The following is a 14,676-nucleotide window of genomic DNA, read 5'->3' on the forward strand; positions in this document are numbered from 1 at the left end:
CAAAAAATATTGGTTTCAATATTTTTGTTTTTGAGAAAGTGTTGAGAATGTGGTTTAGTTCTGTGGTTAGGGCATTGTCATTTGAACAGATAAGTTTAGCCCTGTTGTGTAGTGTCTTAATAACTCCATATTGTTGGTGAATGTATCTGCCTGTATGGGTGGGTTTTCTATAAACTGAGAAACCAAGGTTCCATCAGGCTGGCCGGTGACTAGTGTGTCTAAGAAAGGGAGGCTGCTATTTTTCTCTTTTTCCAGGGCAAACTTGATTCTGGGGGTGTTGGTTGTTTAAGTGTGTTAGGAAGGAGAGGAGTGTATCAGAGCCATGTGGCCAAATAACAAACACGTCATCAACGTAGCGAAGCCATGTGGTTGGTTTTTGTGGGGCAGAGTTTAAGGCTTTCTCTTCAAAAGTCTCCATAAAAAAGTTGGCCAAGGGTGGGGAGAGTGGTGAGCCCATGGCTGTCCCCTCTATTTGTTTGTAGAATTTTCCTTGCGAAACGAAATAACCTGAGTTCATTGTGAACTGAAATAGGGCTGAGATATTGGGAGGAAATTTAGCTTGGATTAGCTCTAAGGTTTCTTTGAGTGGGACATTTGTGAATAAGGAGGAGACGTCAAAACTGACCATTACATCAGTATGTTGGAGTGTAAGGTTTTCTATGCTGGCTTTGAAGTGGGCTGAGTTTTTTGTTATAAATTTCTTAAATTATTTAATATGCATGGTTAATCAACGTCTAAGCCTTTCTACTAGAATAATACAAGATGTTATATTCAGATAGCGAATAATCATAATTCAATAACTATATTATTGAATGCAAGGATAATCTTGAATGTCAGACACTATAGACCAGAGTGATGTGGACAAATGTCAAAATTGGGGAATTTGGGGAAAACAGTGAGACTTTGTGTGTGTGCCTGTAGTCTCACAAAGATTCTGCCAAGGAAGAAGTGGAGGAATTTTTCAAATAATTTGAGGAGGCAGTGGCTTGCATAAATGAAAAGGAAAATATCCTTGTTACATATCCAAACAATAAAGTAGAAAATAAAGACGAGACATATTTCTATATGTTGAGAAAATCAGGAGAAATTATGGTAAATGTTTACTGGATTTCTGTTTGGAACATGCTACTACATTATGTTCTAACATAAAGATGTGCATGAATTCAGATGGAGAAAAAAATACAAGACTATATAGTGTAATTATTCATATAAAATTCACTTTTGAACTAGAAGGTCACAAAAAATGACTGTTCCTTGATATCCTTGTTGAAATAAACAAAGAAGAAAAAACATGAGCCTTTTCAGTATACAGAAAACCTACCACAACTGGAAGATTTTGATATGCTGCTTCCCACCATCATCCATTACAAAAGATAGGCATGATTAAAATACTGTATTATGAAATAATCATACAAGATGTTCAGTACATCAATTAATAAGATTGAAGAAAAACTACACTACCTGAGGTATAACCTTGCCCTCGGTGGTTATGAACCAAGATGATCAGCAAAATTCTTAACACACCTCTCACTGCTTCTTTACTTACATAAAATTTTAAGAATGCAGTCATGCTACCTTACATCAAGAACGTTACAAAGTGGCAGCACTGCTCTGTGAATACAACATTAAAGTGGCTTTTTTACCATTACATAAATTATCCAGATTCTTACTTCCACATCTTCCCATGGTAAAACCAGGCATCTATAAGATTCATTGCTATTGTGGCATTTGTTATGTAATTCAAACAAAAAGGTCAGGGGGTGATCGTCATATTATTATTATAATTGCACCCTCCATGGAGTCAGTAGACTCATTGTGGGAGGTTTATTCAGCTGACAACATAGTTATCATACGAGATCTTAAAATCCATAACACTCCCTGCATTAACAACACATTCTGGTGATGCGTTCCATTCACTAATTCTCTGTGTAAAAATCTACTCCTCAGACCCCCCCCCCTCTTCTTCACACTCTTATATAACATCTAGGGATGGCCTCTGTTTTTTCCCCTCTCACTTTCTACTCTTTTTATAATCCCATCTGGATTAATCTGATAAAATCTTCTCACTAGCGTAAATGTCTCTGTCATATCTCTTTTCCTCCCATCCATAAAACTCTGCAATCTGCATTTCTTCAACCTCTCTCCATAGCCAGCATTCCAAAGTCTTGCTATTGTCTTAGTCACTCATCTCTGGACCCTTGCCAATGTTTCCACATCACACTGAAACCCAGGTGACCAAATAATTTTCCCCAACTTTGCATCATCAGCAAACAACTGAAGATCCTGTAGTCAATCCACATGCTAGATCATTTACAAGCAAGTTGAATAGCAGGGGCCCAAGAACAGAACCCTGAGGCATGCCACTGTTTACCCTCCTTTTTTGAGGCACTGCTCCATCATACACAACTTGCTCTTGTTCAGAGAGAATCTCTGATCCATTTAACTAATATAGGGTTAATATCTATTCAGGGGAAAGAAAAGAAATGCATTGGATGAAAGAAGAATTTTAGTTATAAGACTATTACACTTTTTTTATAATCTTTGTCAAGTAGCTTTATTTTATCCTCCTACATGTTTTGCCAATCTTTTTCTATTGGCATCCTCAGGGAATACAAACTAGTAAGCTCAAATGAAGGTTACAGACTATGTTATAACTGATAATTTTAATTCATACAAAAATTTGGTTATGTGCGTGTCTCGTTAACGTGATTTATTCGTTATGGCTCATTACGTAATTGTTATGAAAGTTCATTTCTTTGGCGTTTAATGATCTGATAAAAGTTTTCCAAATTTCTGGTAAAATTAGACCTTGATTCTTGTTTAGGTTTTCAGTTTTACGGGTGACTGTAGCTGCTTCTTTAAAGGTTCTTGAATGGTAGTTATCTTCTATGTATGGCATAAGGCTCTTATCCCACTCAATATGATGGTTAGTAGAGGCAAAGTGGCATGAAAGGCCTGAAATGTCTTGTCTGTTATTTCTGACATATCCTATGTGTTCTTTCTTTCTCGTTTCAAAGCTTCTAGAGGTCTGACCTACGTAACTAATACCACATGAGCAAGGTATATTATATACTCCAGAGTACTTGTAGAATGGGTGAGGATCTTTCGGTGATCTTAAAAATTTCCGAATAGTGTTGATTGGTTTGAATGCCACTCTGATCTTATGTGGTTTTAAAAGGTTAGCTAATTTTTTGGAAAGGTTGCTGACAAAAGGAATCGTAATTGTACTGATGTATAGGACGTCATCACGTTGTTGATGTGGTATATCAGTAAAGAGAATCTTGTTATAGAGTCTTTTTGGGTAACCATTTAATGATATCTTTACTGATATACCACATCAACAACGTGATGACGTCCTATACATCAGTACAATTACGATTCCTTTTGTCAGCAACCTTTCCAAAAAATTAGCTAACCTTTTAAAACCACATAAGATCAGAGTGGCATTCAAACCAGTCAACACTATTCGGAAATTTTTAAGATCACCGAAAGATCCTCACCCATTCTACAAGTACTCTGGAGTATATAATATACCTTGCTCATGTGGTATTAGTTACGTAGGTCAGACCTCTAGAAGCTTTGAAACGAGAAAGAAAGAACACATAGGATATGTCAGAAATAACAGACAAGACATTTCAGGCCTTTCATGCCACTTTGCCTCTACTAACCATCATATTGAATGGGATAAGAGCCTTATGCCATACATAGAAGATAACTACCATTCAAGAACCTTTAAAGAAGCAGCTACAGTCGCCCGTAAAACTGAAAACCTAAACAAGAATCAAGGTCTAATTTTACCAGAAATTTGGAAAACTTTTATCAGATCATTAAACATCAAAGAAATGAACTTTCATAACAATTACGTAATGAGCCATAATGAATAAATCACGTTAACGAGACACGCACAATACCAATTTTTTGTATGAATTAGAATTATCAGTTATAACATAGTCTGTAACCTTCATTTGAGCTTACTAGTTTGTATTCCCTGAGGATGCCAATAGAAAAAGATTGGCGAAACATGTAGGAGGATAAAATAAAGCTACTTGACAAAGATTATAAAAAAAGTGTAATAGTCGTATGAATAATTGTCAAGAAAAAATTCAACACAAGAATTTTAGTTTTTTGGTTGCCAAAGAAGCAGTTGTTGTTCATGCTAGGATAATTCTAAAAATAGAGAAATCTCATCTCATCTAGAGAGTCATCAAATGTAACATAGGAAAAGAATGCTTCTTTTTTGGGGGTTGGGGGAAATAAGGCAACACTATGTTTTGTTAGCATTGAAATTGACCTGATTATCTGAACCTCATTAAAGAATGATTTAAAGATCAGAATTAAGGGTATTGGAGGTGGATACACAGCAAATAGTGATTTGCGTAGTGTGAGGTTCGAATGAGAAGGATTGGAGTGCAATGTCAGTTAAACTGTGTATTGGATTGGCAGTCATGTGCAGTACATTGTTGATGGGTGGGTGGGTGTGAGAGAGAAAAAAACTGATCCCTGGAAACACAGCATTAGTTACATAGAAGATAAGGAACCATCCACCATTGCATACAGTCAAAGCTGACAACCAGTTACAGAAGTGAACAGACAAGGCCAGATAATGGGAGCTTAATTGAACTTTGTACAACACTGGGGAGCTCCACTAAACTTCTTACTCTCCCCCCCCCCCCCAAAAAAAAAAAAAAACGGCCATGATGTCTGTAGACGTCCTGCTAAATCTGGATACGATTCTGTAACACTTATTGAATAACATGGATAAGAAGTTCAGGTTGGTCTCACTATTTCATCTGCCTCAGCTGGTAGGGATGTTAAATAAGTTCTCTATTAAGTAATTATTGGAGATATCAAGTGCAGCTACTTGAGATTAACCAACCATGATATTTGACCAGAGATTGGTGACATAGGGTAAGCTGATCCTCTGTTGATTGGAAGTTGCAGAATCCATACTGGCAGTCATTTATTAGTTGGGTACCTTCAAGGGTAGCATAGGAGTTGATTGTTGATAGTTCTCTCCATTACTTGAGAGAGGATAGGAATGAGAAAGAGATTGGACACAGTTTGATAATAAGGATCTTTCACTGTTCTTGGGAATGGCTGTAGAAAGTTTCACTGGTTTACAAAATAAATTATACTTTCCAAGAAATTCTGGTTTAATCCTTAACCCAAGTGTAAAGCATACAAAGTTTGCATGTGAAGTATATTCACAACTAGGCTACTTGTATGTAGAATTTGTTGACTTCATATCAGTTGTATCCATATCCCATAATGCAGAACTTCCTTTCAGGCATGAATATTGTTGTTATTATTAGTGGATATGCACACATTCATGGAGTCGATTCGTTGCAAAAGACCCAAACTAGAAACATAATATATCATACTTCTCTTTGAACCCATTAACAAAGTGCACACAACTGACTCTAGCAACCCATTCCATTCATTCACAACTGTCTAAGTGAAAATTCTAGTCCTCACACCCATACTAACCACACTTTTACTCAACTTCCAATGATGACCTCTTGTTCTGCTCCCTCTAGACAAGTGTTGAAACTCTTCCTCAGCATCAATCCTATAAAACCCTTTTAGTAACTTAAATGTTTCTATATTATCCCCTCTTTTTCACCTGTCAACTAACTTCTCAATCCACACAGCCTCAATCTATCCTCGTTTCACAGATGACTCACCATCTAAGTCACTTGCTTCTGAATCTTCTCCACCACTTCCTCATCTCCAAGAAACCCAGGAGACCAGACCTCAGCATAGTAATCCAGTTGTGTTCGTATCAAGGCCTTATAAAGAGCAATAACAACTTCCTTATCTCTGCTTGTTAGTGTATTTTTCAGTAGCTAAGTAATCTTTTGAGCTACCTTGGCAACCTTATCAATATGTCCTCTAAACTTCAACTCTCTGTATACCATCACTCCCAAATCCCTAGTTTCATCTATTTCCAGGCATATAGTATAGTTCCATCAGTGTGGTACACAGCTTGAAATTGATTTATCCCAGAATGCATAACTTTACATTTTTCTCCACATTAAACTACAGCTGAGCATAAGGAGTTGGATTGGATGTTCATAACAGCCCTTTTTATGTTCTCTTTCAAGAGATGCAAGTTGGGAACACCACCAACATACACAACAGATTTCAAATACCCCCCCACACACACCCACCCACCCACCCAAAAGTCACATGGAGTGATGTCTGGGGATAGAGGTGGCCATGCTGTCGGAAAGAAATGACTGAGATAACCCTCTCATTACTGAAATGCTGGCGTAAAAGGCACTGTACTGAACGTTCAATGTGTGGCCATGCTCCATCCTGCATAAAAATTATGGAGTCCAAACATTGTCTTTGCTGCAATGCAGGATGACAAAATTTTCCAGCATTCATCGATAAATCTCTCCAGTAATGGAGCGGGTTATAGGACCTGTAGGAGTAATATGCTCAAAAAAGTATGATCCTATTATGAAATTGGCTGTGAAGCCACACCACACGGTTACTTTTGGAGAATGCAGTAGTACTTGCTGGATCGCTTGGGGATGTCAGATGCCCAAATTCTGTAGTTGTGAGTGTTGACCGACCCATTCAGATAAAAATGAGCCTCATCACCCCACAATATTCTCCAAGGCCAGTCATTGTCGACCTCCATTTGGGCAAGAAATGTTAGCGCGAAGGTCATGCACTTATCATATTCTGCAGTAGTTAGCGCTCGCACATGACTGAACTTATACGGATAGAGGTGAAGCAATTTCCATAAGATTTTCCATACTGTACCATAAGCTATATCAAGTTTGTGAGCTATGGCACGAGCGCGTGGACCAGTACTGGTCCCTGTGTCATCGAGCACTGCAGAAGCAACGTCTGTTTAAGGTAAAACAATATAACAAGTAAAGCATGCTGAGGCAATTTAGGGTGCATATTGAGCACAATTCGTCAGTCATTCGAATAACTGCTTGAACGTTCCCAATCTCTTAAGTAGAATTGGTAGTGCTGCTGTCACGTACACGCAGTAAAATTTGCATAATCCTTTTTACCTGCATTTACTGCAACTGTTTGATTGCTTTCGGCTCTGCCAGCACCAAAATTTCTCCTATTGGCGACTTTTGGTACTAAATTTTTTTTTTCTCGGAATTCATCTCCCCATGCCTTCGAAAGTTGCAATATGCAATGTGGTCTCATTCCATGTATTAGTTTAGCTACAGATACCCCCAAAGAGGGAAAGTTAATTTATGGCCACCCTGTATATATATCAGTGGTGTTGTGTGCACATTTCGGTTGGGTGTGCTGTCATCATGTGGCTTTTGCATCCCACACTACAAAATTCATGGCAATTTTACTATATGATTACATTTTTATCGATGTATGAAAGTTTTAAGAATGCATGTTGCATCGCTGTTCATCTTAATTGATCCAGTGCAGTTATTTACAGGATAAATTTGACAGCTAGAGTGGAGAAGATTCTTACATAGAGGACTCAACCCGTATATGCACAGATGAGAAAGAAGTACTTTGAATACTTCAATTTATCAATTAATTATCACCAAATCTGCATAGAGTAGGGAGACAGTGTGCTTGTTTTAAGATATACAGAATTATATAACTGGTTGGTATATTTGATTATATACTCAAAACTCAAAGAAAGGTATAAATATGTGAACTATCATTATTAAATCATGTGAGAATGGGAAATGAAAAGGAAAGAATAAGTGCGAGTAGAAATACTTTCATTTATGACAAAAAAATTATTAGTAATTAGCATTTGTGACGTGTGCCCTGTAAGTTGCTGGGTGGAGCAAACAGCATGTAATTATATAAAGTCTAGACATGTATATGTGCATTTATGGTGGCATGATTAAAAAAAAAAAAAACGAGGAGAGGGAAAGAGATTTGTTTGCAAAATATAACTAACTAACCAATAATAAACAGCCACTTTGTACATTGGGTAGTTCAGTTAAAAACTACCATTCTATTGTATTGTGTCGTGATATAGAGAAGTGTCTTATGTACTTAGTTTTTGTATCTTTGTGTGCTTGCTCAGTAAATTTGGAAATGGAGGATGTAGTTTATCTCCTCCGACTCTAATCACACAGTTCACAAATGCTCTGGCAGAAAAGTGGACATTCAGTAGATCGTCAATGCTGTTTCTCATTGTAAATATGGGCAAAAAAGTTATAAATTATTTATAGAAAATTATATATTAAAACTTGTCTATATCGGTGTCCTGAACATGTCAGTGCACACTTCACGCATGCAAACAGATGAAACTCAGACAACAGTATTGGTTGGCACAATAGCCAATCACAGCCACTGTTTTCTGGATGTTGTTACGTACCACTCTTTATATGGTTTGCATATTCTTTAACTATATTACCTTTATATCTTTATCTAATCTTGTTAGTTATATATACCCTACTCACTCATACAAATTTCCCTTTCTTTAAACAAGCTAAATTTAGGCCGTTCTTAAGTTTAGTCACGTGTAATTTAATTTATGATTAGGGCTTTGTCCAAGTATGGGACGCTGCTCTTAAACATATCCTCTGAGACAGTAAATAAACAATAAATAAACTAATTCCTGTTCTCTTTATCTTAGCATGCAGTCGTGGCTCTAAATATCAAATTATACTCATGGGTCCCTCCCGCTAGGTTCGATGGTAATTTTATGAGTGGCTATTTGAATTCATATAACAAGCTGGACACAGACAAATGCTATGAAACATATTTATTAAATCAAGAAATTATACATGAGAAAACATAAATGCATGGTTAACTATATTGTGTTCCTAGCAAGACTTCAATCTCAATATTAACATTACAATACATGAACAAATTACTTGGACCACTTCTATGTATAACTTAACAAATTTAGTAGCCTATCCTTTTCACTCACGTGGTCACTTGTTATATTTCTCAACATATCACAATCATCTCTTATACAAATCCCTTCTAGGGAAACATTTCTCTAACAGGGACAGGTCAATGCTAAATTAGGGATGGTTCCTAAAGTTCTTTACAATAAGTCCATTACACAAAATATCCTAAAGATTTCGCACATAAATCTTCAACTGGAAAACAGAATATGACAATCTACATTGCCGTTCCTAGAATGACTTTCAGTTCTTTCTTCAGCCTTGTCTGGGCATCAAGGCTCCTTTTAGGTCTGCAATTCTCCGGGTCACACACGATAGCTGCACGGCCAGATTCTCTGAATTGGAAAGGCTATGTGCCGCTCAGGACTTTCACTAGTATCGCAGGCACACATCTGGATTACCGATGCACGATATAGCATAGCTATCCTTGTCTGAGGAAATTGCTAGTCCTAACTTGCATGCTACGGCAGACAACTCATAACTTCCACAGCCAGCCTAGAATCTTCTCCGCTGGCGGAGACTGAGAGCCAACTTCCACGGAGGTCAGGAAACAGGAACCAAAAATCCTCATGTGGGGGGAGATTGGCGTTTATATTGCCCACTTCAATCTCGGAGATTCGTGCACTTTGCCACGTTGTTTATCTCACTCCGCACACGTGCACGTGCCGTGTTTCTTAGAAAGCATTCCAGCTTCCTTTTCATATAACTTCACTTTCCCTCCGGCCATACGTTATTCTGGACAGCTAAAATGTGACCCTTGGACCCTAGCTCATACACTTTGCTTTCTTGTAATACATGAACAAATTGCTTTAAATAAATTAATACCCTAAATAGATTTCTCTATTAGACCTCCTGCAAACCAGGTTAAGTCTCACATATTTTTCATATTAAATATTTCTTCACTTCTATCTTAGTGTTATTTATACATATATACACGCCGTTCATATATTACCCAGAGGCAACCATATGTGCTTATTTTCCTGTTTGTCAGGAAACTCATGTTGAACTGTGAAAGAATTGGAATTTCTAAGATGCATAATCTATCACAATTCAACAATGTTATTATCTCAGCACATGCACCTCACCTTGCCTCACCTTCTGGGTGGCTTAAAACCACTGGAACGCTAAGAATTTGACCTGCTGTACCATCCATACATCTGTTCAAAATGCTCAAAGGTGTCAGTATTTGTGACCACACATCCAGATATTAACATGAATGTGATGCACTGTTTAGACTTCAAAAGTGTCCTGTTCATGAAGCATTATTATATTGTGTTTAATTTTAGGAATCATGCAAAGCCAGGAAACAATTGAGGAGTCTTTAACAGGAATAAATGCAAAAATATAATATTGGTGATATTGCTATTCCATGGGTGTGCAGTTCACAGCTAGCACATCTTGAATATATACCCCTGATATCATCATCATCAAATTCCTGCCATGTACCCTCAAGGGGTGTACAGGATATGACAGTACTACATGAAAAAATTACATCATTACTAACTTCCTATCTACAATTTTCCTCCAAATCAGTCTGTTACTTGTCAAGACTCCAACATTATCAGATCTTATATTTCTATCGTCTAAGGCACTTTGTACCGTATCAATCCACCTATATCTTGGTCTTCCTCTGGGTCGTTTTCCTGCCAACCTGGCAGAGAACACTTGTTTTGCTAATCTTTCCTCTCCCATTCTATTTAAGTGACCATACCACCTGAGATTAGCTCTGCTAACGCATTCCTGGATGCTGACAATGTCAAGTTCTTTCCTAATATCCTCATTTTTAATATGATATTGCCATTGATGGCATCTGTTCACGCCTCTAATCTTTCTTAGGACTCTCATATCTGCGGTCTCTAGTCTTTGGTAAAGTGTTTTACTTCTGACCCAGCTCTCAGATCCATAAGTTAAAACTGGTTTGAACACTGTCTTGTATACAGCTAATTTAGTGTTCAGACTAATTTCTCTCTTATTCCATATGAATTTATTCATATGGAATAAGAGAGAAATACTAAATTTGTTTCGTACTTCTCTGAAATAGAAACACTAAATTTGTTTAATGCAAGGAGCCATACAAATATTTCTAGTTTAGTTTAGTTTTGTTCTTGTACTACTATGAAAAATTCAGCACCTGATATATCATCGACGTTGTCAATGAAATGTGTTAAATATAATTAATAAACTTATGATTTATTCTCTCTAAGCATTTTAAATTCTCCAAAAATTCAACAATCATGCAAAATCAAATATACCAGCATAATTTTAAAAAATGCACTTTCATGAAAATTTTTTCCAAACATTAACCTGGATTTTATTGTGTGTGTGTGTGTGTGTGTGTGTGTGTGTGTGTGTGTGTGTGTGTGTGTGTGTGTGTGTGTGTGTGATTATTATATATACACTTCTCATGCCTTGTTTTCAGTATGTTAGAGACCTGAAGAATTTCAATGCGGATCAGCCTCATCAGCATGCGATGTATTATGCTTCCTTACTCTTAGAAGAACGTGTCTGGTCAAATGAAGAATTATTAAACAGCATAGATGGTGAGCATTACTTTAAATTAATTTAAATTTGGATGCATTTTTTTATGTAGTGATATCATTACTAGGTTCTGGAAAATTGTGTGTGCAGTGTAGGCACCAAAACCTGGTTTGAAAAAAAATTCAAGGAAGCATGTCAGATGCTGATTGATCATCCTAATCTCAACAAGAATGATAAATTAGTAGTTCCAAGAATATGGAAGACCTAGCTGCAACCAGTATAGGATCCAGAACATGATGGCAGCACCCCATCAAAAGAAAACCTTAAGATAATAGAGCTGTAAAGATGCATTTGATGTTGTTGTGCTGTAGTTTTTTTTAATCATCTGTGTGTTATATTATACTTATTATGTATAAAAATTATTTATTGATTGATTTTTTATTTTATTTGTATTTATTGATTGATGTTTTATTTTTCCAGAGATCAGGCTACCATAAATGACTAACAAAGCAGTTAGATATAGCTTGCTTTTGTGTAGCATCATGTAGTGTGTATCTTGCTCATATGTATATATGTTTTCCTGATGATGACCTCAATATAGAGGCTGAAATGTCGAGTATTATTTTCATAATTGTAAGTAATATAATTGCTCTAGCATGTGTGTTTTTGTCTCCATAAATTCTACACAGTGAATGCTGACCACCAATGTAACGTTGAAAGAAATGTTATAAATCGGTTTTCTGTCTGCCTAGACATTACATACTTTTCCCAGGATCTTGCATGACTAACTTATTTTTCATATCGACTCTAATTAGCTCATTAAGAAATTGATCCCTTAGAAACTTGAATATTAAAAAAAAAAAAAAATAATAATATATATATATATATCACCAAAACTTTACCAAAAGTAGTAACTTTAATATCCAATTCACTAGCATCCACACCATAAATGTTAACATAAACGGCTGCTCTAAATGACATCATCATTGCTCTCTTGTTTTTGAGGGATTTTTATATTGTAAAACCGACAAACTGGCCATAAGAACATAATACGCTGGTCTCATAGCTTGCGTTGCGTTGACCATAAATCTTATAATCTTATATTTGACTATATTCAACTGAACCTGAAAATGCAGCTATAACAACCACAGTCCCCTGTCAAAATTACACTTTATTGTATGATTCTATCTGCCACAAGGCTGATATCTGTGCCTTGGTGAGATCTCTTATTGCTTAACAGAAAATGACAAATCTAGAAACTTCTGTCTTAAGCTTTCCTTTTCCCATTCAGTAACATTCATCTGCTATATTTGCAAATTTTCAAATTCTCAGAATAACTTACCTCTTCATCTTCTTATCCTTAAAGTTTGATTTTCTGTAATTAATCCATCCATATAACCAACTCTAGCTAGCTTCCTTTTCCATTTCCACTGACCAAGCTGGGAGAAATGCAAACATATTTGCTATAAACAATGATCTAATATAAGATATCCAAATACCAGATAACCCTCTCCATTTTCCCAGTATTTTTGCTATTTTCTTCCAGATTTACTGTAGAGGTCACCTCTGCTCTTTGAAACTCAGGCAATATTCTTTTCTGAGTTTCCTCTTTCACAGATTATCCTCTACTTATCCATCTCTATCTTATGTCCTTTAACACATTGAGTTTATCAAGTGGGACCATCTCTGGGATTTCTACTTTTCTTTCCCGTGGGTAGACTAATGTTTCCTCTCTACTGATCCAAACACTTGCTGTCAGCAAGATACAGAAATTATTTTCATTGGCATAACTGTCTTCATTTCTCTTTCAATCCAAGTATGCTTTCTAGCTTAACAACACATGTACCAAGGCAGTTCAAGAAAAAAATCAGCATACTGCATGTGGCTTATGACAGTAGTCAAACAGTGAACCATACAACAAATATAAAGAATCCAACAACAGATCTAAATCTGACTTCACCATCAACAGTAGAAAAACTGGTATAATTTCCAAATGATTTTCTGGGCCCATGCAAAAGCCATTGAATACAACTTCTACCTATGTTCAGTATATCTTGCCATCCAGATGGACTAGTGTTTCAGCAATTATTACTGAAGCTGATTTCCTGATATTCTCTTTCAACTTCTGCATAAATGACCACAGCAAATCACTTCCTAGCATACCAGTAGTGGTGCATCATTAGTGCCTATTAGACCTTCCCAGTTGTACTCAAAAGTTGTGTTCCAGGACTAACAATAACCTGAAAATGTTTCTGTATCTTATACTCATTTGTAATCTATTCCAATAGCCCATTCCAAAAAAAGGTGTTTAAAGTCCTGTCAAACAACTGTCCCATTGTCCACACCTCATTCTTTTGAAGTAGTGGTGAAGTGAAACTTCTAAATATCCTTAGAAAGTTGCCAGTTAATTAGCGACTGCTAGTATGGATTTTGACAATTTAGATCTAGACTCTTAGATTAAGTTACATCTGCAACAAGGTTACAAAAAAATTGATTTTCATGGTATTAGATAATGAAAATAATTTTTATAATATTGTCTATGAGTGAGTTTATATAGTAGCTATATAAGAAAAGACCAAAAAAAGTCTACCTTCTCCCTTCCTCTTCAATTTTGATATGAACTAATATGTTGAATTGAAAAAATATAATAATTACACTGAAATAATATGAACTTTCTAGTTATGCTTTTGATGTCAAGAGATGATTTGCAGCAATCCCTATTTTTTTTTATTTAATCATTTGTTTGGCTCACTTAGTAGGGCTTTTTCCTCCAAAGAACTGATTTTTCATCTCATGAAACAGATAAACTTGCTGAACACATGCACAATTAACATCCATAGTAAGACTTCCTAGTTTGACTGCTTCAGCATAATTCCAAATAGCCTCAACTGTTATTAGTTCCTGATATTGCTAGTAGAGCCATAAGAAGGTGAAGATTGCTAATATGAAACATGCTCAGCAAAAAATTAATTCAGTTGCTGGAGGCAAGAAGAATCATTGGGATTTAATGCTGTTGCAATACACGTGATTTCTAGCTGTAAATTTAATGGAACCAGTGTAAATATTATTGTTTAAAAAAATGAAAAAGGGATATTAAAAAATAAGTAATATGGCCCTGAAGGGTTGCACAGTTATTATGATACTGCATGATTCAGCTTTATTATTACCTAGTTTTCTATTGATTGTTTTCTTCCAAATCTATCTGTCATTATTTGTCAGATCTTGAATATGTCAACATGTAACATTTCACTCTTGTAAGGCACATTTATTAATCCATGTAGATCTCGGTCATTGTCTTTTTCCTGGCACCAGACACCTGTTTTGCTAC

General features: G+C 36.1%; 1 protein-coding gene across 1 annotated transcript in view; it reads left to right on the plus strand.

The window, feature by feature from the left end:
• Positions 1 to 14,676, plus strand: part of Ide (Insulin degrading metalloproteinase) — a 599,910-nt gene that overhangs the window by 394,805 nt on the left and 190,429 nt on the right. The window contains exon 20 of the mRNA XM_090392302.1: positions 11,290 to 11,410. Within this exon, the coding sequence (XP_090248428.1) occupies positions 11,290 to 11,410 (121 nt within the window). The remainder of the gene's footprint in view (positions 1 to 11,289; positions 11,411 to 14,676) is intronic.

The sequence above is a fragment of the Typopeltis vanoorti genome, chromosome 5, assembly GCF_054136105.1.
Source record: "Typopeltis vanoorti isolate ZY-2024b chromosome 5, IOZ_Tvanoo_1.0, whole genome shotgun sequence".
Taxonomy (NCBI): Eukaryota; Metazoa; Arthropoda; class Arachnida; order Uropygi; family Thelyphonidae; genus Typopeltis; species Typopeltis vanoorti.